This window comes from Caretta caretta, chromosome 8 (genome assembly GCF_965140235.1).
Source record: "Caretta caretta isolate rCarCar2 chromosome 8, rCarCar1.hap1, whole genome shotgun sequence".
In the NCBI taxonomy this organism is placed as follows: Eukaryota; Metazoa; Chordata; order Testudines; family Cheloniidae; genus Caretta; species Caretta caretta.
Window position 1 is genome coordinate 24,705,227 of NC_134213.1, and position 20,225 is coordinate 24,725,451.

Below are 20,225 nucleotides of genomic sequence, written 5' to 3' on the forward strand. Positions count from 1 at the left end.
GATAATATATTTGTTAATGTTCAGATAAAATAATTTTTTTCAAATGTCATGACATTTGAGAAAGGCTCAGTTGTTATGACTGAAATATTATCATTTGACTGAGGACATTACATACCCTACGGGCTGTATATTGTAACAGCAAATTAATGCTACAAAGGAAAATGCTACAGATCTAAAGACTAGGAGCACTTTAAAAGATCCCTAGTCCTCTTTTTTTTCAGATATAGCTTTTTCACAGGAAATTACTCAGGCAAATATCAAAATACTAAGTTAAATAGATCACCTTGCATGACACAATAAAAGAAAATATTAACAGAAAGCACATCACTATATTAGAATAAGAACCCTAAACTGGAAAGATATTTCGGGTCTGAATCCCTGAATAATGAATCAATGCTGTTCATCATTTGTTCCATTTAAAGATATAGAATACTATATATATAGAATACTAAAGAAAATATAATATGGTCTGTAGAGGGTCCATTATAGATAAACAATGAAATTAATTCAGAAAGGACAGAAGGAGGAGAAAAGAACAATGTGATAATGGTCCATAAAGTCCTGTGTTCTTGGAGAAGACAAAAATGTAATTTTACACAATTTAGAGTCCAAATACATTAGGCAGAGACCTCAAATTATATCCAGTAAAACACTTACGTAAGTACTGCAATGATTAAAATTCTGAGATCCCAGAAGAAAAAAATTATATTAGAAGATCCAACTCCTCTTCATAGGTAGACAAACATTTGCCTCATTTTTTTTTAAGACACCGATACATACAGTGGAACTTGAATAAGACAATGTGGCTCATGGAGGCCTGGCAGGAAAACTTGCCCAATGGAGTTTCTATTTGCTGTTCCCAGAAGTAGCAGTGAGGAGGCCCCCCCACAGCACTGATTGCCAAAGGCATCATGAGCCTGATCCTGCAAGGTGCTGAGTGTCCTTAGCTCCCACAGAACAGAGAGTTTAGCAGAACTCTTCCATTTTTAACTCAAGAGTCTCTAGTGAAAAGAACATTACATTCATGTTGCAATTGTTCAATCAAATACCAAAATCCAGTCAGCACTTTCATTATTCTCAGCCTCTTCATCAGTTCTCAAAGTCCTCATCTTGGGTTTCAGAAATGTACAACCCAGGGTTTTGGGTGTGATTCTGCTCTCTCTTATAGTGAAGTTAGAATGGTGCAAAATCTGTAAAAGGGAGAGGAGCTACAGAGCCATTATCTTTCACAGAGGAACTACCCTATTTTTGAGCTCTAGTGCAGATCACAGAGGTGTTTCAGCTTCCCCAAAACAGGGCCCATATTCAGCCAATTTATCTTCACATTGAAGCGATTACAGCAAGTGACTTTTTTCAGTTTGCCCTCCTCTACATAGTCTGCTGTGGGGTGACTCTGCAACAGATGCTACAAAGCAAAGGCAGTGAGAGCTGAGGACATGGCTCCCCATAGCTGCTTTCCCAGTCACACCAGGGCTTGATTCTAGAAAGCTTGGTGGCTCCTACAGCTGCTGAAGAGATTTACATATTCTCCATACCACTGCAGCCCAATCTGAACACAGGCTAAAAGTCTGACCTTGAAGGAATCAATAAAGCAAACAAAGAAGTTTGAACTCTCACTCTGTAAAGTTTCCCTCTCAAGGGTTTAAATCACAAACAAGTGTAGAAGTAAGTACAATCAATACATTCCTCTTTTTTCACCGTTTTAACAATAAAAGCCAGCAAGTGAGTAGTAAAATACCTAAGAAACACAGTCTACAAATATTTTCCTTAACAGAGCTATTTACAAGTCATACATGGCATCTAGAACTAGGAAAGAAGCAAAAACCAACCAAGCAAATAATATAAGCCCTATTCAAAAGTCTCCACATTTTAAAAGGTTGCAAAGAGCAGTGCATAGACCTTCTCCCCAAGCCGAAATCCAGAGTTTGTATCTTTAGAGAGTCAGCAGTCACTTTTTATAGCTGTAGAATATTGTTCCAGTTCCACCCTGCTTGTTTGGCATAAGGATGTACCCATCTCCTCAGCAACAGGAAAGGGAAAACCAAGGGAAACCACAACAAGAATCAAGAGTTCTTATGAACTAGAAGAAGGAGATGTAGTAAGCACTTACAAAAGTGGCTTGTTTAGGACTGCAGCTGCTTGGCTCTGTCAGATTTAAAGGGCTGACCCCTATAAAGGCATGCTGGGAAAAAAATTCTTGTAAGAAGGCAGCCCTGGCTCAAGGGGAGTTAATAGGATCTAGAATGTCATTAAGGAGGGTGTGTCTGTGTTTTGTATACTACTGCTATATCACTCTCCTATTTGTCTTGTCTCTTTTTCCTTCTCTTTCTAGAATCCTGCCCCTTCTGTTTTTTATTCAGTTCTTATGCTTTGGTTCCTTACTCCTTTTCTGATTCTAAGTCATATCATTGCTTTCTTTTACAGTTCCTTTTCTCTCTGATTTCTGCAAAGTCTATTTCTTCTTGTTCTAGATCCTTGTATAATATTGTTGCAGGACTTTCTGTCTTTTCTAAGATGTCCTCTGTGTGTCTCAGATTTTTTTTTAACAAGGCCCTGTGCTATTCTTCCTCAACAATGTTTTAAAGAGGAAATTTTTTCTCTAACCCCCCACCTTCCTAAGTAGCCACCAAGTTCATGTGATTAAAAGAAACCCCTTAATTAAAAATCTTCACGTTTTCTTATGCCCTCAGATCTTCTTGTCTCCTTTTTTGTTCTGGTCTATTATTTCTCCCTCAAAGAAAAAAAAAACCTTTCTTCCACTATAATGGTGGGTTTTCTTGTGTTTTTTGATGATTGCCAGGGGTTTAGTTTTATCAGTTGGGAGTTTGAGGAGAAATGTAGTGAGCAGTGTTTGTGTCAGAAGGAAGAGTGCTATCTGCCTTCTGTCTTTATTGAACTTACTCCTTAGACAGTGAAAGCTGATGGAGAATGTTAAGGTTGGGCTAGTTACTGAAGAGTCCAGGAGCAGAAAATATAAAAGGGTTGTGTCTGTGTTAGACTGGGAATCATTCAGTGCTACCAATACAATTTCATTAGTGGTAATAATGGGGTGAGTTACAGGGTAAATAAGACACCAGCATTTTTGCCAATATGTTCTCTAAGCCTGCCCCAACCAGGCTAAGTGAGATGGTGGTGTGTATGCCCCTGTCTACACAAACACTTCCACTGGTGGTATAGTAACGATGAGATAGTTGCACCCAAACGTTTCATTGTAGCAGACAAGACCTGAGAGAGAAGATCTAGTATTGATGAAAATTCAGAGTCATTTGAAAGCTTTAGTTGCGTGAATAGTTTTAAACCCAGCAAGTTAAAGTGGATTCAGAATACGTTCAATTTTTTACAGTTCCAAATCTAACTTTGTCTACTACAAAAATCATTCAAAATATATTAAAAGTGTCCCTCTCACCCTTTAAGATAGTTAATTTTGTTTAAATGCCTCTTTTATTCAAAATCTCTTACTAATATGTTATTACATAATGCTCCACCAAACCTCTAATCTAAAAATAGAGAAGGCACAGGGCCAAATTCTATTTTGGCATACTCAGTAGAGTTGCTGCAAACTTCCAATAAGTTCTTGGACTGTTAGATACAGTGGGCTGAATTCTGCTCTCAGTGAAGTGATACAAACCCAGAGTGACTTCACTGGTTGCCAAGGAGTCACTATGAATTTCCCTCAGCTAGCTCAGAGCCGAATTTGGCTCATTGTATTTGTCAGCTGCAGGTGATCTCTGTGTGAAATACAAAACTGTGGGCATTCCACTCCAATATATGACAGCCACCAGCTGAGAATGCATCTGGACCCTGATGGAAGCCCATTTTTATTCTTACAGTAATTACATTTGCTTTTATAATTACAATTACAATTAGCATATCAGAAGCAAATTCAGTACCAATAGCATAGGAAAGCAGGGCAGCGTTTCGATTGTATTCCATTTAAAATGTGTGTGTTTTAAATATGAATCACATTGTTTGGTTCTTCACAGCTTTCTTTATTTAGTAGGCTCAGATTCTGAAAGTGTTGCATGGGTCCCTGGGTGCCTCACAGAACCCTCTGGCATCTCATTGACTTCAAGAGGGAGCCAGGGTCCCCCAGTACAGAAAAGGACAGGGACCAAAGTCACTTGGTGTGCATGCCTGTTGTACAGTATCCAAGAGCTTTTGCAGCATGACAGTCACAGAGTTTAACAGGGATTATTTCCTATATAGAGCTGGTCAGAATTTTTGATGACATTTTGATAAACAAACAAATAAAAACACTTTCCAATTCAATATTTTTGTGAAAGCTTTTTGCTGTTTGTTTTTTCAAACAGCTCTTTTTCCTAAGCCACAAAGTGATATGGCTCAGACAGCAGAGGATTCTTATTCTGTCTTTAAGCAACATTCCTCAAGTGTAGAGGAGCCTGATGTCTTTCCAGTAGAAAGGATTTAGTTCCCTGTGATTACATCAATCAGAATATATTGGACATGTTTAATGAGTATCCTGATGTGGCTGAAAGGAGAGGGCAAGTAACTGATTATCATTTGTATCCACATGTCTTCAATGTTTCCTAGAGCTACAGAGCTGGGCAATAGGGATGGGAGAGAGAAGAGACAGCTGAAATCAAACACAAATATATGTTAAATGTCTTGCATTTCAAGATATGAGGGTTTTCCCCCACTAGCATTTACACGTTTTTGCACAGTACTGCAGTCTGATCTCAGTAGTCACAGCAGCACATCTTAAAATAGGACAAAACAAATATGATTGCACAGGAATGAAGGAATATCAGTTGTTTTTGTATAAAAGCTGCAAAGATTGCACAAAGTAAGTGGAGAGACTGCCTTCTGCTCACAGTTCCACAGGGGCCATTTCAGAATTATTCCATTTAAATTGCTGGGTTAGCACCAGTGTATCTAAGAGCAAAATGTGGCTTTAATCATTTAACATAAATAACATAAAATAAATATATTTTGTCAGAGGCTCTGCAGTGTCAATCTGCATTTTGATGTGTCCTATCATGGAACTGCATTGATATAGCAAGATCGTAAATCTTCAAAAGAGCCTTTTTTTACCTGCTGAGATGTGATATTGGAGTTCTGTGTTTCTTCTGCAGATGTTAATAGTGTTAGTAACAGCTGTGGACCCAACTATGCCAATTCCTTACCTGTTTTACATGTTGGTGATGGAATCAACAGATGTTGGGAGCAATGTAGAACTTTGGAGAGAAGGTTATTAAATCGAGGGCCAGACAGTGAACCTCTTATACTGACTGGTAAGCAGTTACTCAAAAGGTTGGTCTTGTTGACTTCATTGGAACTACTCGTATGAGTAAGTGTTCACCAGTGTGAGTAAAGGCTCAGTAATCTGGCCCAATTTGGAAATAGATTTAATATTTTCAATGGTGTTTTGGTTTTAAATGTATATCTGTGTCACTGGGATCTAAAAGAGTGTCCTTAGAGTCCTTTTGCCATTAGGTCAACAAACAAAAATAAGAAAGAAAGCTTTATCAATTATTAATTATTATTATGTAAGTTTTATAGTGTCTAGGGTTCAGATCCTCAAAAACAGTCAGGTACCTAACACTCGTAATGGAAGTTAGGCCCTTGAATAATCTTTGAGGATTTCAGGCCACTAGTTAGTGATTTCATTTATATTGTGTAGCACTGGTAGGAATGTCACATATTCATAGGAAGAAAAGGGGGAAAAGAGTAGGAGATATGCTTTTTTCTTCTTTAATGCTTGTCCAGGCATATTGAGCTTTGGCACTAATTTCATTTTTATTCCAGTGTGATGACAGCAAAATTCTATATCCTTAGCCTAGTAAATTATAAAGGAAATAAGAACCATCACATTTTTCTATCTGAAAGTTTAGAGTTTATTGCCATTATTTTCTTTTTACTTCACTGTACTGACAGGAAAAGTACATAATCTTAAGTGAGCAAAGAAGACAGCAATAAGAACAAGTACGAATTGTTTTAAAGTTTGTTGTATCCAGGCACATACATAAGATGCTCATTTTAGTGCCATGCTACAAGCTGCACTGACAGCAAAATCACATATCCGCAGTACAAAGGAAGGCACATTCATAGATAATTTCAAAGTGATTTTTAATTAAAAATATCCAGAGAAAAGTATACACACAAAATTAATAATACGCACACAGCATTCCTATAAAAACAGAGAAGGCTGGAACACAGAATTGCATACATTCCAAAGCGGTATTTGCTTTATCTTTTCTAACTGGTGGTAAGGGCCTGATCCTGCAATTTGCTGAGAGCCTCCTGAGTTGTGCCAAGAAAACCCTAGCAATGTCAATGAGAACTGAGGGAGATCAGTATCTGGATGGAATAGACTCGTGGCTGCTTTGTGGGCATCCAAAGAGTATAAATTAGTTTAGTTGTATGACCTTAGTTAGTCCTAGACTGCACCTTACTACTCTATGCCATACAGCACCTCCTGTTTAGTTTTGAGTCATTGTGCAAAGGTCCACACGCATGGGTCAGACTGCAGGCATGGGGCAATGTTTTTCATTGTGCTGCAACATCACAAATCTGCACTGCCAGCAAAGAGGCCATGTAAAGAAGCCAGTTTCTTTTGCAATTTGTCAACTCAGCTAACAGTGTTTGAGATTTTGTCTTAGGTGCGCTGGACAAGTTTGCTTTATTCTAGTCCATAAAATCAGGGATTAACATAGCTTGCTAGTTGTAATAGTTCATATATTTTCTGTTTAGTGTTTTGGGCAAATTTCACCACTGCACCCTAAGCTCAATGCTCCTTGTCAAAGAAAACTCTCAAAAGGGAAAATCCAAATAGAGAAAATTAATAACTGCAGCAACTACTCAGAGCTTAGCTGTCACAGAACCCCATCCCCCCACACAAACTTTATCAATTTAATTTGAATGAGAGCCACAGGTTGTTGCCTCCTCTTGCTGCTCTTCCTTTGGCCAGGGTCTCTGGGTAGTCTTCATTGGTAGCTGAGAAAAAGTTGTATTATAAACTGGAGAATAATTTACAATGATAGTGTTAGTAAAGACAGTCCATTGCAACACATCAGACCAAGTCCTAGGCTTCTATCTGCCCCTTTTGCATTGCTTAAGTAGCAAACAGGAATCTTTAATTTGGTTTAAGCAGCTATTTGAGGTTTCCCCTCCACAGAGTTATACCAGCTCTACCTCATGTTCCTCAGTGTATGGGGGATGTCCAAGGAACCGGCCATTAACTGCTGGAGCAATAATGTTTCCTGGCTGCTGGAATAGGCCACTGAGGTGTAACTTAAAGCAATCGGATGCTCCTTTTAATTGCTCCAGTTGCCATCCAGCCACTGCCTAGGTCCAGGGTTGGGAGCATAAAACTATCTTGTCTCTCTCCTTTTATGTCTTCTGCTGAGCACAGCTCAAGAGGACCCAAGAATTGGGACTAATTAATATATTCCACCTTGAATCTGTGATCAAGGATTCTGTGAATGCAATGCTAAATGAAGATATACAGGTGGGCCCTTGAAAGTAAGGGAGAAGTTAAAATAAAAGGAATCTCCTGTATTTTGTGGTGGCAAAAATCCCCCAATTGTATCATCATCTGATGTGAAGAGCATGTTTTTTCATGGCATGTAGGGACAGCGGTGCTGGAACAATTTGTATAGTGGGGGTACTGAGAGCCATTGAATCAAACTGTAAACCCTGTATATGATGGAAACCACTTCAAGCCAGGGGGATGTGGCAGCAACCCTGCCCCCCCGCCCTCGTTCCAGCACCTATGGTTAGGGATACTTATTTCTTAAAATTTGTGCTATACTAAATAAAGAACTGGCCACACCATGCTCTGGGAATACTTCACTCTTAAAAATACACCCTCCAATAAACAACCTCTGGCAAGTACCTGCAGATAACCCAGCCTTGCAGCAATGTAAATATAACAAAGATTTAATAAACACATTGACAAAATCACCACCTCCCCTCCCCTCAACCAACTCCTTATACAAAGGGATTTCCTATCTTTGCATTAACAAGGGAGGAATAGAAGGAAAGTTAGTGTACCTTCTGCCAAAGCATCATCAGCAAACAGTGGGCCTATTTTTCTTTTCACTATGGATGTCTACACACACTGGGGGAGCGAGCTTCCCAGCCTGGGTTGACAGACTGGGGCTAGCAGGACTTGGCTAGTGCTCTAGAAACAGCGGTTTGAAGTTGCAGCTTGGGCTGGAACTTTGGCTCTGAAGCCTAGGAATTGGGATGGGCTTTGGAGCCTAAGCAGCAGCCCTGAGCAGCAACTTCAAAGCAGTGTCCACACAGTTATTTTTAGAACACTCTTGTGAGCCCCGCTAGCCTAAGTCTGTTTACCTGGGCTGTGTAGATATACCCATTTCGACCAGCTAGACACCATGGTACCTCCACGACTTCAGTGTACTGAATCCTGATTTATACCAGTGTAATTCAAGGCAGAATTTGGTCTGATCTATATATGTCAGAATGCTGTTTATTGACAAGTGATATGATGAAATAACAAACACTTTTTAAAAAGAATTCTCCTGCACTGGGGAAAGACTAAAGCTAAGACAAACCACATTGTGTGTCTAGCAACATTGCAGTTTCGAAAGCAGGGCAGAAAAGCAGAATGGGATAGTGACTCTGAGCGAAAGTAATAGCTCAGGCTCAAACAGTCAGTCTGTTTAGAGAGAAGGATTATTATGATTAGTGCCAGTGCACATGGATAACCCTCTTTCTTTTTCTGTGACACATCTGTGGATGATCCCCCCTTCAAACCTGTGTGCTGCTTGCAGTGTAACTGGAAAATACAAAAATCAAACATCTGTGTTCCAGATAGACATAGCCCCACAGTATGTATGCCACTGATAATCCATCTGCAAAACATGTTACTCTTCAGTTACTTGACATAGTGTGGGCAGGGGGCTTGGGATTCAGGAAAGAAACGGGGGCGGGGGGGGTAGAAACAGAGAGAGAGAGAGAAAAAAAAGCATTATCTATTGTGCAAATAGAAGCTTATTTTTCCCCACTGCCTTCTGTTTGTCTTTTTAGACCAAATTCTGCAGGCGGATACACATACACAACTTCCATCGATTTTTAATGGGAAATCAGCATGTTCATCCATGAGCAGAATCTGGCCTTTGTGAGAAGTGTGCGGTTCTCTTTCATACTCTAGCAGTGATACGGAATACTAAGAAGATAATTCTTTTACATCCCTTTTGTTTAGCAAACATAAAACATATTGTCAATACCAGGTTATCTGGTTATCCGTAAGTGCATGATATTAACTATAGATTACCATTGAATAGAATAACTGTTTCAACATATGCTCATCTCTTAATATGCTAAAGGCCCAATCCTGCAGCTTCTGCATTGAAATGAAGTCCAATGCATGGAGCAGCTGAAGAATCAAGCCATAAAACTGCTACAATAAGACACTGGGATGTTCTTAAATGAATGATTGTCATAAAAAATAAATGTCCAAATAATGAATTTTGCAGAGTTTTGTCACCAAAATTAGACAGCCAACAGCATTTTACTGTGCTACACAATTCAAATATAAAAACATAGAAATGGCCATATTGGGTCAGACAGTGGTCCATCTAGCCCAGTCTCCTGACTTCTGACAGTGGCCGGTGCCATATACTTCAGAGGGAATGAAAAGAACAGGGCAAGTGTTGTCCAGTCCCAGTTGCTGGCAATTAGAAGACACCCAGATTATGGAGTTGCATCCCTGACCATCTTGGCTAATAGCTATTGATGGGCCTATCCTCCATAAACTTATCTAATTCTCTTTTTAACCCAGTTATACTTTTAGCCTGCACAACATCCCCTGCCAAAGAGTGCTGCAGGCTGACTGTGCTTGGACTGTGCATTGTGTGAAGAAGTAATATCACAACTCTGTTTTACAATACAAGTATTCTTAATCTAATGATATTTAAATTGTTGAAGACTTCAGTCATCACTTTCAGTCATTCTGTTTCTGCAGAGGATGATGGAAAAAGCTCTGTAGGTTTTCACTAATTCACATCCACAGAGATTATACTCAATTTAAGTGCCAATATTTTTATCCATAACCCTGAAACATAGGTTCTGGGACACCTTCCTTCCTCAGTTTCTGTAAGCCTCAAGCCTAGCTATGATGATAGTAGACAGAACTGAGCAGTATCAGTGAATCCACTGGATTGTAAACTCTTTGGGGTATGGTCTGTCATTTGTTCTGTGTTTCTACAGCAACCAGCACAATAGGATTCTTGTCTATGACTAAGGCTCTTACTTGCTAAGGTAATATAAATAACAAATAACAGACTCACATGGTAGAAAAACTTCAGTGGCAGGAATTGAGAGAGAATTAAGATAGAACTGAGCATAGATATCTCCTTGGTGGTTAAGGAGCCCCAGGAGAGTTCATCCATGCTTAATAAGCACAGTCAACCTGTTTTCAGTCTTTCTGAATCAAGCAGGGTAGGAAAACATTTGACAATGAACTGGGCATTGTCTGGATCCTTTATAAGGAAGGCAAACACAGAATGCATCAGTGGGTCTGTCTGAATTTTATGGATTTCATGGCCTGGTTGGGTTCGGAAAGGGGTAGTTTGGCAAGGGGAACAATGGAAGAACAGATGTTGATGTCAGTGATCAGTGATGGCCAGTGCTATTCTGCAAATTATGAGAAACAGCAGGGTTTCATTTTTATTAAACATAGATTATGCTATAAAAAAGTGGCAGTTCTAAAAAAAATCCTACTTTTAGAGAAAATGTCTGTCCTCAGCCATCTGTATACAACTTCTGTTGGAACCAATGGGATTTGTGTGCGCATATCTGAGGGTAGAATTTGGCTTTATAAGCTGAGGCACTGACGTAGAAGAGAAGTATTTATGTTTATTTAATCTCTTTTCTTCTGTGTTCTCTCATCTGTCTTTTCTCTCTGGTTTCTCTTCTGATCAATTGTCTTTCCCTCACCCAACCCCCATATATAATAATGGTAGCACAACATTATACGTAGAACCTTTTTCTGCTATCAGCTTCTATCAAAGCTCTGAGCCAAATATTGCCTGAGATATCTGCATGTATCTTTCATGTCATGAGAGTGGTGCACAGATATACACCTGTGGACTGACTCTGGCTATTAGCATGTCTATGTGTATTATTTTTGTGACTACTTTAAACTGTGCAAAGAGGAATACAAAAAAAAAAAAAAAACCCTCAGAAAACCAAGAAGAAAGGCAGGAGGAAGCCTAATTTCAGTATGTTGAAAGAAACTGCAACTATGTGTCTCAAATCTCACAGCTGAGAATCTGGTAATGTTTTCTCCCTACAGCATTCTGACTCCAATTGCAACCTGAAGAAACGAATGAACTCCACAACCTCTCAGATGGACCAGTCTCCTGAAGCCAGCATAATATCCAATAGTGCATCTCAAAGTCAACCGATATCTATTCCCCCACCAGCACTCGGAGGCACTAGTAAAATAGACCAATATTCCAGGATCCTCTTTCCAGTGGCATTTGCAGGATTCAACCTGGTATATTGGGTTGTTTACCTTTCAAAGGATACTATGGAAGTGAGTACTAGCATTTAATTGCATTCAACTGTTACAGAATGGAAGTATGCTTTGGGGGCCAGCATTCTTTTTAATTCAGCCTTGGAACTTCAGTTACTCAGTTCTTTGCAGCATAGAAATTTTTAATAATACATATTAGCAGCCAGTGAGAATGGTGTGTTGAAGACAAGGAAGTAATATTATTCATAGGGGAGAAATTAAAACCTTTTCTTTCAACATACTTTGAGCAGGTTGGGGGCAGTTGTCTAAGATTGTATTCCTAGCAAAAATATATATATAATTTTATTTCTTTCATCACTTAATCTTGCTAGGTGTGACAGGGAATGGCATAGTATTTGTTGAAGCAGTGCAATGAAGGAGATAAGAACCCTAATATAGCCTATGATTGTCTTAAGATGATGAGTTTATTTTGCATGGTCTCTTAAAAAAAAAGGAAAGTTTAAGATGCATTCTAAACATTAAACAGTAGGGGGAAAATGGCTGCACTTGCATTGTACACTCTCTAAATATTGTTCCATCATTAATTTATATCTATATCTATCTACCTATCTATATATAAAAACCCTGGTGCATCTTTTTACCTCAATAAAGTTTGAATACACACAGGCACATACTCCCACCCCTCCACACCCCGTCCCCCTTTGCATAACTCTGTTTAAAAGATTTAGTCTTATCTGCATTAAATGGCACAATGTCTTGTCCTTCGTATTCCCAGCCTCATTCCTAGGTGGCATGGAAAAGATGCATATGATGCAAATTAAATGCTTCTGGGATAATCTGTCAATGATTAGTTTATCATTTCCAGGCAGTCATTAAAACCCTAAATCTTTCTTCTAGTAGCTTAAATTCTCCTTTGAATTTACTCTCTTTCACCTAAATGCAGCAGATGGGACAAAAGAATGATACAAACCATGAGGTGTTTACTTTGTTGCCATGTTGTCTTTGAACACCTAATACATTCCACTGGATGTTATGAATATACTCTGCTCTGTGTGTGAGAGTTACAGAGAGAATGGCCACATTTGGACAATACTGAATACACAACAGAGAGCGAAAACATATATACTTCTCTCTTTCTCTCACACACACACACCAATCAGAAATATTCAGGTTCCCCTAAAACAAATATATAAAATACATAATTACATGAACTGGTAGTATGAGAGTTTGGGGGGCAGATCCTCAGCTATTGCAAACTGGTATAAACTCCACTGACTTTACTGGAGCTGTTCTGATTTGTACCAGATGAGGATCTCGCTCTGAAATCCTAAACTGAGGTATGGAAAATGAAAGACTATTGTTGTTTTCCCACAGTAGCTATGGAAAATTTAAGTTGAACCAGGTATATTACCATAAATATTAACCCTAGACTTTTCAAAGGCATCTCAAATTGTGCTGACTGCAATAATTTTTCATGTGTCACTTTTAAATGCTCCCAAAAGGCACACACAACTGAGAAATTCTTTTCAATACTAGCCTTATAGTATGGCAAAAATCCTAAAGCAGAACTACAAAAAGGGAGACTATTGACACTTAGTGTTTCAGTATTTTTCAGACACCTCTCTGTAAATTACATTTTGCTTTTCGTTTACTCATGTGTGAAGAATAATGGCTTTGATATTCATTGTTAGAATTATAATCTACTATACCATCTCACTAACTTTTCATTATTGCTTTAAATGCCTATAGTCGTTTTGCTATATTAATCTTTTCTACTCAAGGCATAAGTGAATTCTGCAAAGCCCAGGCCATATAAATAGGCCAATTCAACTCAATTGCAGGATTAGGCCCAAAGTTACTAAACAGGGATACGCTACTGAAATAAATTGATTTAACAAATTGAATCCTGCCACAATATCTTTGAACGTCATTAATATTTTTCACACCCTCGCTACATTGGACCAGTGTATAACTTGCATAAGAAGTCAATGGAGATTAGTCAGTAGACTTGCATCTACTTTACGGAAGTGGCACATTCAGTCCATAGAGCCTTTCTTTTCCAAAAAAAGAAGCAAACTATGCACATTTTGATATAACAATCCAGTTTTATTAGATTTTTTAAAATCAGTTCTTTATGACATCTTTTAAAAAAAATAAATACCTTAATATTATCCAAATATCCATTCCATGTGCAAACACTCTGGCACATTCTGTATAGTAATATTATCAGGGACTAGTGACCCCAGTCATGAATGTGCTTAAATGCTTTGCAGAACCGGTGAATAGTTTCACTAATCATAGAGCAAAGTTACACACATGTTTAAATGCTTTGCAGGATTAGGGCCGACAGGAGATCTAGATCACTGTAATATGGACCTTATGTTTTTTTTTATAAATATAATTATAATTATATAAATAATTAGTTTTAATTATTTATCACTTGGGCTTCACAAATTAATAACAGCTTGCATGTGTGTTTGCATTTTTTTAAAAATAAATCCACTTTGTACAGTCAGATCTCATAATCTAAGTGAGGGTAGTCTGGATAAGTAGTTGAATGGGAGACCTTTAAGGAAATCATACAATAGGTGTTGCAATAAGTGGTGTTGTTGTTTCTGAAAATGGTGCTTTTACCCCTTTAGTCTGTAGTCAGTCAAGATTGCTCCAGTATGTTTTATGGGGGAGAGTGTGGGGCTAGAACTACTGGGTCAGATCCTCAGCTGATTTAAACTGGGTGTAGCTCCATTGAGCAAGGTCAACGGAATGATGCTACTTTGTACTAGCTGAGAAACTGACCAACCATTTTTTAGATGAGACTTAACAACGAGCTCTGGTTCACTTGTAATAAAGACCCATGGCACTTTTTGTAAGTGCAGGTGTGTTAACACAGATGTCTTGGTTGTTTTCCAATTCAGATCATTATATAGTCTGCCCAAATTCTTTTTTTTATTTCAGTAGGCTACAGTATTCTTCTTTACCTCATGACCTGGAGTCAGACCCTCATCTGGAGTGAATCCGCATAGTTTCACTGAAGTCAGTGGAGCCATGCTGATTTACACCAGCTGAAGATCTGTCCCCTAGACTTTTGGGAAGCATTGCTGTGCACTATCAAATAGTTACTGCTTATTGCCCAAATCATAAGTGGCTGCATTTTAGCGGTGAATGAAGTGATCCCTGTATAGTTTGCATAGTGCGTCAGTTAATAAAATTTGTAAAGCACTTTGGGATTCATAATGAGGTGCAGTGCTTTATAAATGTTAAATCATTATCATTAAATAATTTTCTTATTAGAGAACAGTATAATTCTGGAAAACGCAATTAAAAAGGAAAAAATAAAAATATTAAATGCACAAATGCAATAATTAGATTTTTGTATATTGAAAGAAGTGCCTTCCCATGTTTACGCATTCTGAATGTTGTTTATATATGCAGAACAATAGAAAATACCACAAGGGAAAAATATACTATAAATACAAACAAAATGATCAAGGAAAAAATGTTGTCCTAATGTATACATAAATCATATCAACTTCAACAAGCTAAAAACTGTAACTGAGCATTTATGCCCATTGGTCACAGAATACCACAGGATAAATTTATGGTTCCTTTGTACCAATCCATCTGTTCAAGACAGCGATAAACCCAATGGATCCAAGCATTGGAGGATTTCTCCTAGAGAGAGGAATCCATTGATGGCAGAGTGCTGACACAGCAGGTCCTATGTTGTACAGTCCTCCTAAAATCTGGATTATGGCGCATGGCTGGGGAAAGTTGGTGCACTGGGACGTTACTGAATCCAGCTGAACTCTGGGTGCTTGAAAAGACCCTGGCAGCCTTCCAAGCTGGTTTGTTTTATGCAGTTGATAATTCATGACATCAGGAATGGGGGTTGCATAAATGGTGTAATGCCAGACCCTCTCCCCCTTACTGGTCCTGTGCCAAGTACAACTCAGCTGGATCAGAGAATTTCACAAATAAGTTTAGCAAATTTTTTGTAAAATTGCTAGTTTGATCTATGTTGGGGGTCCCCTGAGACTCTTCCACACGGTTACCAAAGAAGTCATTTTGACTCCAGTCTCATCACTCAGGCTCCTTTATTTTGCATACATAAAAGCTATGCTGAGTTGATCAGATTCAAGTATAGGGGGTGGGTATAGGCAAAAGTTTTCCTTACATACATCTTTGCCAACACTAACAACACATGCATTCTTAACAATACAGTGCATCACACGCTTCCGGATTGGTTTGGTTACTCTGCAGGAATCAATCCCAGTACAGCATGCTCTGTCCACACATTGTGCACGCACGACCTACTTTTTACCTCATCTTACATTTCAGGCTTATCTTGTCCGTTGTAAATGGTACCCTGAAATTCCCCCTTATCTCAGCTAATGCAGACATCCTGTCTCTAGCCAACTGATCAATTTACCTCGCCCATCATGCTCACTAAGAAATGAGGCAAATAACTTACTTATGCCCAGGCCTACATTACATTTAAGTAAAATGACAGAACCCTCTGAAATGAAAGAAAAGCAAATGCAAGTTAAAACAAGATGATTTGGGGAATTTTTTGTTCATGAAGAAAATAGGGTAAAGAGAAATGATTCACATCTTGGCTAGATCATGAGTGAAAATGAGTTTTCTTTGTCCTTAAATAGCAATTATCCATATCATAAAACCACTACACAGTTTGGTATTTTTGACACACTTGGACATTATTGCTCAACACCTGTTCAGGGCTGGAGTAGCAGTGGTGTTGCAGGGCCACAGTTGTATCAGCAGAGTTGTGAAATGAAGCTAACACAATGTTCTGCCTGCTGTTTGCTTGGCTTTACAGTTAGTGATTTTAGAATCCCACTGATTTTTTCCTCTCATGCAATTCGTAACAGGAAAATTGAAGTGTTTGTAATGTTTTATATAAAAAAATCCTGAAACCACAGATGTCAGTTTCTAGACCAAAATGAATTTTGGTAGCCATGTTATAAGCCTCTGCAAAGATAGATTTATAACTGAAATGCTGACAGATGTTTAACTGCAGCAGCATGGATGTACCATTTATAATGTGAAAAATCAAAGCATTAAAACTACTACTTTAAGAGGACTTATTTCCTTTCTATATAAGGTCAATTTGTAATTAATTTAGCTGCAAAATATCAGAATATAACTTCCTCATCATACCTACATGACACTGGAATACTGCCAACTGTATTTGCATGCACACACTCATCCGCTGAGTACAGTGGCAGGCAGCATTCCAAAACCACTAGGACAGACAAGTCAGATACAGGGATTTATGAGTGGAGAATCTAACAAATTTGAAAAAAAATATTGGTTGCTTCAGCGAAAGCTGCCCTAGTCCTGAAATAATCCTAACTATTGGAAATAATATGCGAGGGATAATAAATTCCCCCAAATAAACTTTGTTCACGCAGTTCTATATGAGACATACTGTCCAAAACCAAAGTGCAATTAATAATGTATTAGAAAGATAGCCATTGCCATTAAAAATTTGGACTAGTGGTCCATTTGCTCCAGTGTCCAGTCTCTGACATTGGCTGGCTGCTTCAGAGGAAGGTGCAAGAAGCCCTGCAGTGGGCAGTTATGGGAACATCTGCCCCAAAGGAATCTTTCTCCATCTTTCACAATCAGTAAGAGTCTGATTTATGACCTGAAGAATGAGGATTTATATCCCTTCCCAAATTGTGGTGGGTTTTTTTTTTTGAAACCTCCATATTGTAACTCTGGCTGTTTTTGTTATGCGCATACCTGGAGATGAGCATGGTGGGGTAGAGGAAGGAAGCTTTGTAGGGGCTTAAAGGCGAAGATGTAGAGTTGGAATGTGATGCAGAAACTCCACGGAGATGTGAGTGAGGAATTGATTTTAGGAGCAGCAGAGTGGATAGACCAGCAGAAAGAAGTGTGAGAACTGGAAAGGCGTTTAACATAAGAACGGCCATACTGGGTCAGATCTACGGTCCATCTAGCCCAGTATCCTGTCTTCTGACAGTAGCCACTGCCAGGTGCCCCAGAGGGAATGAACAGAACAGGTAATCATCAAGTGATCCATCCCCTGTTGCCCATTCCCATGTATAATATGTTAACATTCATAAAACCTCGCTGACCCTTGGAATGTATATAATATCATGCTTCATTTTAACCACTGGAAAATAAAATGAACTGCAAAAGAACTAACCAGAGTCATTAGCATGCATACTTAGAATTCAGCTTTGCTGATCCCAGTAGTGAACATTGTTTCTAATCCTGAGAAGATTCTTCCTTACAATATGTTGCTGGTTTAAGCCTGCTGAGGCAGCTGGGAATCAATAGCTAAGTTGTGTTGTTGATTGACTGCATTGTTGGCAGCACATGACTGAAATTTCCCTTGTATCTTTTCTTCCAGTTTTTTGAACCCACTGCAATGCATCTTCGGAATGACTACCAGCCCAACTGATATATGCAACACCGCTTTGACAAATCACTGGCCGTCTTGTAGAGCTCAGTGACTTCAGAGGATGAGTGTCTATCTCTGCCTGCTGTAAATGTAAAATATCATGTCTTTATGTGGGACACCATCTGGAAATGTAGACTCTTGGCCGCTTGAAGGGACAGACTCTATCTAAGGTGTTGATTCAGAGTGCAAGCTCAAGTTCTTATTTTGTTAAATGGTTTAGGACTGGGTATTATACTTGTTCTAATTCTATTATGAATGTTTGAAGGTAAATCTTGAACCAAAATTGAGATTCCTTGTAACATCTCCCTTAAGTACTTTTAAGGGTACTAATGAAAACCTGATTCTGAGTTAGCGTGAGTAGGCTCTGCTCCATTGCAGTCAATAGGGCTGTTGTCAATTTACACCTAATACCTGTTGAGCTGTCCTGTCAAAGAGGGCGGAACCCTCTCCGGTTTTCATGATGAATGCTGCACATTTGTTTGTATCCTTGTTTTTATCATCTTGTTTAAATGTAAACTTTAAATGAAGATTCATACACTGTTGTAAAAAAAATCCAAAACCATATGCCAAGCAGAATGGAACAGGACATGTAAACCATTGCTTATGAATCTGATCTCGTAAATTAGGATATTGCACTTTATCTTGCCAATACACAGATAAGTACTACCAGCAAGTTTAGTGTCACTTTCATCCCCATTAGATTTGAAGGTATTTACAATTTGATTCACACTCCTGTAACAAAGAAAGGTCTAGTCTTTGTTGTAGTATTTATGTTACATATTTCTTTGCTTTCTGACATTTTATTATATACCCACCCTTCATCTCCATTACCCTTGTTATTTAAGAATGTAATTGGAGAGAACTTACCCCATGAAATAAAACCTGAGCCTTCTTTCTAGCAAGCCCAGTGGATACTGGTAGGCACTGAGAACAACATGCAGTAGAAATAAACTAAGAACTCCCACATTTATATTAAACTGTTGTTAAACTAAATGGAATTAAAATGAATGGGATTAGGTGCTGTTCATAGATCTAAGCATTGCAAAGGATTTCTTGTTTCATCTAAACCAAACCTCTTTATCACTAGTTAATATTCAGGGACTAGATTTTCAGCTCTTGTAAGTTCTCCGTGCTTCACTGACTTCACTTGAGCTATGCCAATTTACACCATCTTAGGATCTGGCTTTAGTTGTCTACCTTCCCCCTATTTTAATAGGCATGTAGCTTCTCCTGGTCTGGCAACCAGACAGCTAACACGAGGTCAGATCCTTAGTTCAATTTCAGCCTCCACCTGTGTGTACTTTATGTGGGTGGAGTAAGTTTCATGCTCAGTACACTTGGGCTGATATAGTAATTGCAGCCGACACACAGAGATGTCATTATATGCAGTTTATTTTATTCCAGAGGCAACAGACTGGCATGTTTGAATGTACTTGTAAGTGTACTGAATTATTTCCCATTTGCTCTGAATCCAGAATTGTGAAAGCTTTCCCCATTTTTAGTCTCCATACAATATCTTCATTAAACACGGACCCCCCCCAACTTTGTATTTTATAATTTGTAAATATATTTACTTGACAAAGAACAAACTGCACTCCAGGGGCCCAAAGGTTATTTGTATTTTAAAGTGGATATTTGGCTTGTGTAACTGTAGTCATTTTTGCTTTACAAACACGTTTATATTAATAATACACACCCCTGTGAGTAATCTACCACAGGTTTCAAAATAATTTTGGACAGCCTTGTTTATAAAATATAAATGTATAAAGGTGAAGGGAAAGCTAAACTGGAATTGAAAAAAGCTTAATTTTGTATTTAACTTTGTTTTAGTTAAAATAACTCAATCTAAACATAAGCTGTGAAACGAATCCTTTCAAATGCCTTTGAAAAAATGTGCTTGACACCTACAGCTCCCCCTGATTACAGTGTTTTAAGCTATAGGTTCATTCAATGAAACTTATCTAAACTTGGAAATAACATATTAGCGCCTTCACAACTGACGTTGAGCTCTCAGGTTTTGACCCATATATATTCTGTATAGTATGGGCCCAAATTCTGTTCATCTGACCTCAGTGGGATTTCTTTCTTACCTGTGCAGGGTGAACAGCAGTTGCCTCTGTGTATCTGCTTGGACACTTGAGCATATGTAGCTCAAATTAAAAGAAATTAAGGGAAGTAGTTAATTTTCCCTTGCATTTTCTAAAGGAGGAACAATCCTGCTCATAATTACTACTACATGTACACTGCTTTTATAAGACGTGAACCGTTTAAATAGGAATAGTAGGAACTAGACAGTGGTGCTGTAAGTAG

The 20,225-nt window shown here is 38.4% G+C and overlaps 1 protein-coding gene across 8 annotated transcripts in view; it reads left to right on the forward strand.

Moving 5' to 3' along the window:
* The window catches only part of GABRA6 (gamma-aminobutyric acid type A receptor subunit alpha6), a 31,729-nt gene extending 11,901 nt beyond the window's left edge, over positions 1-19,828 (forward strand). For 6 of the 8 annotated variants that reach the window (XM_048861574.2, XM_048861573.2, XM_048861576.2 and 3 more), the window contains 2 exons: positions 11,282-11,524; positions 17,865-19,828. In XM_048861574.2, the coding sequence (XP_048717531.1) occupies positions 11,282-11,524; positions 17,865-17,915 (294 nt within the window). In that variant the 3' untranslated portion in view covers positions 17,916-19,828. Of the gene's footprint in view, positions 1-5,093; positions 5,253-11,281; positions 11,543-17,864 lie in introns of those variants that run through there. The other 2 variants (XM_048861577.2, XM_048861575.2) reach the window with 2 other exon arrangements.
* The last annotated feature ends 397 nt before the right edge of the window (positions 19,829-20,225 follow it).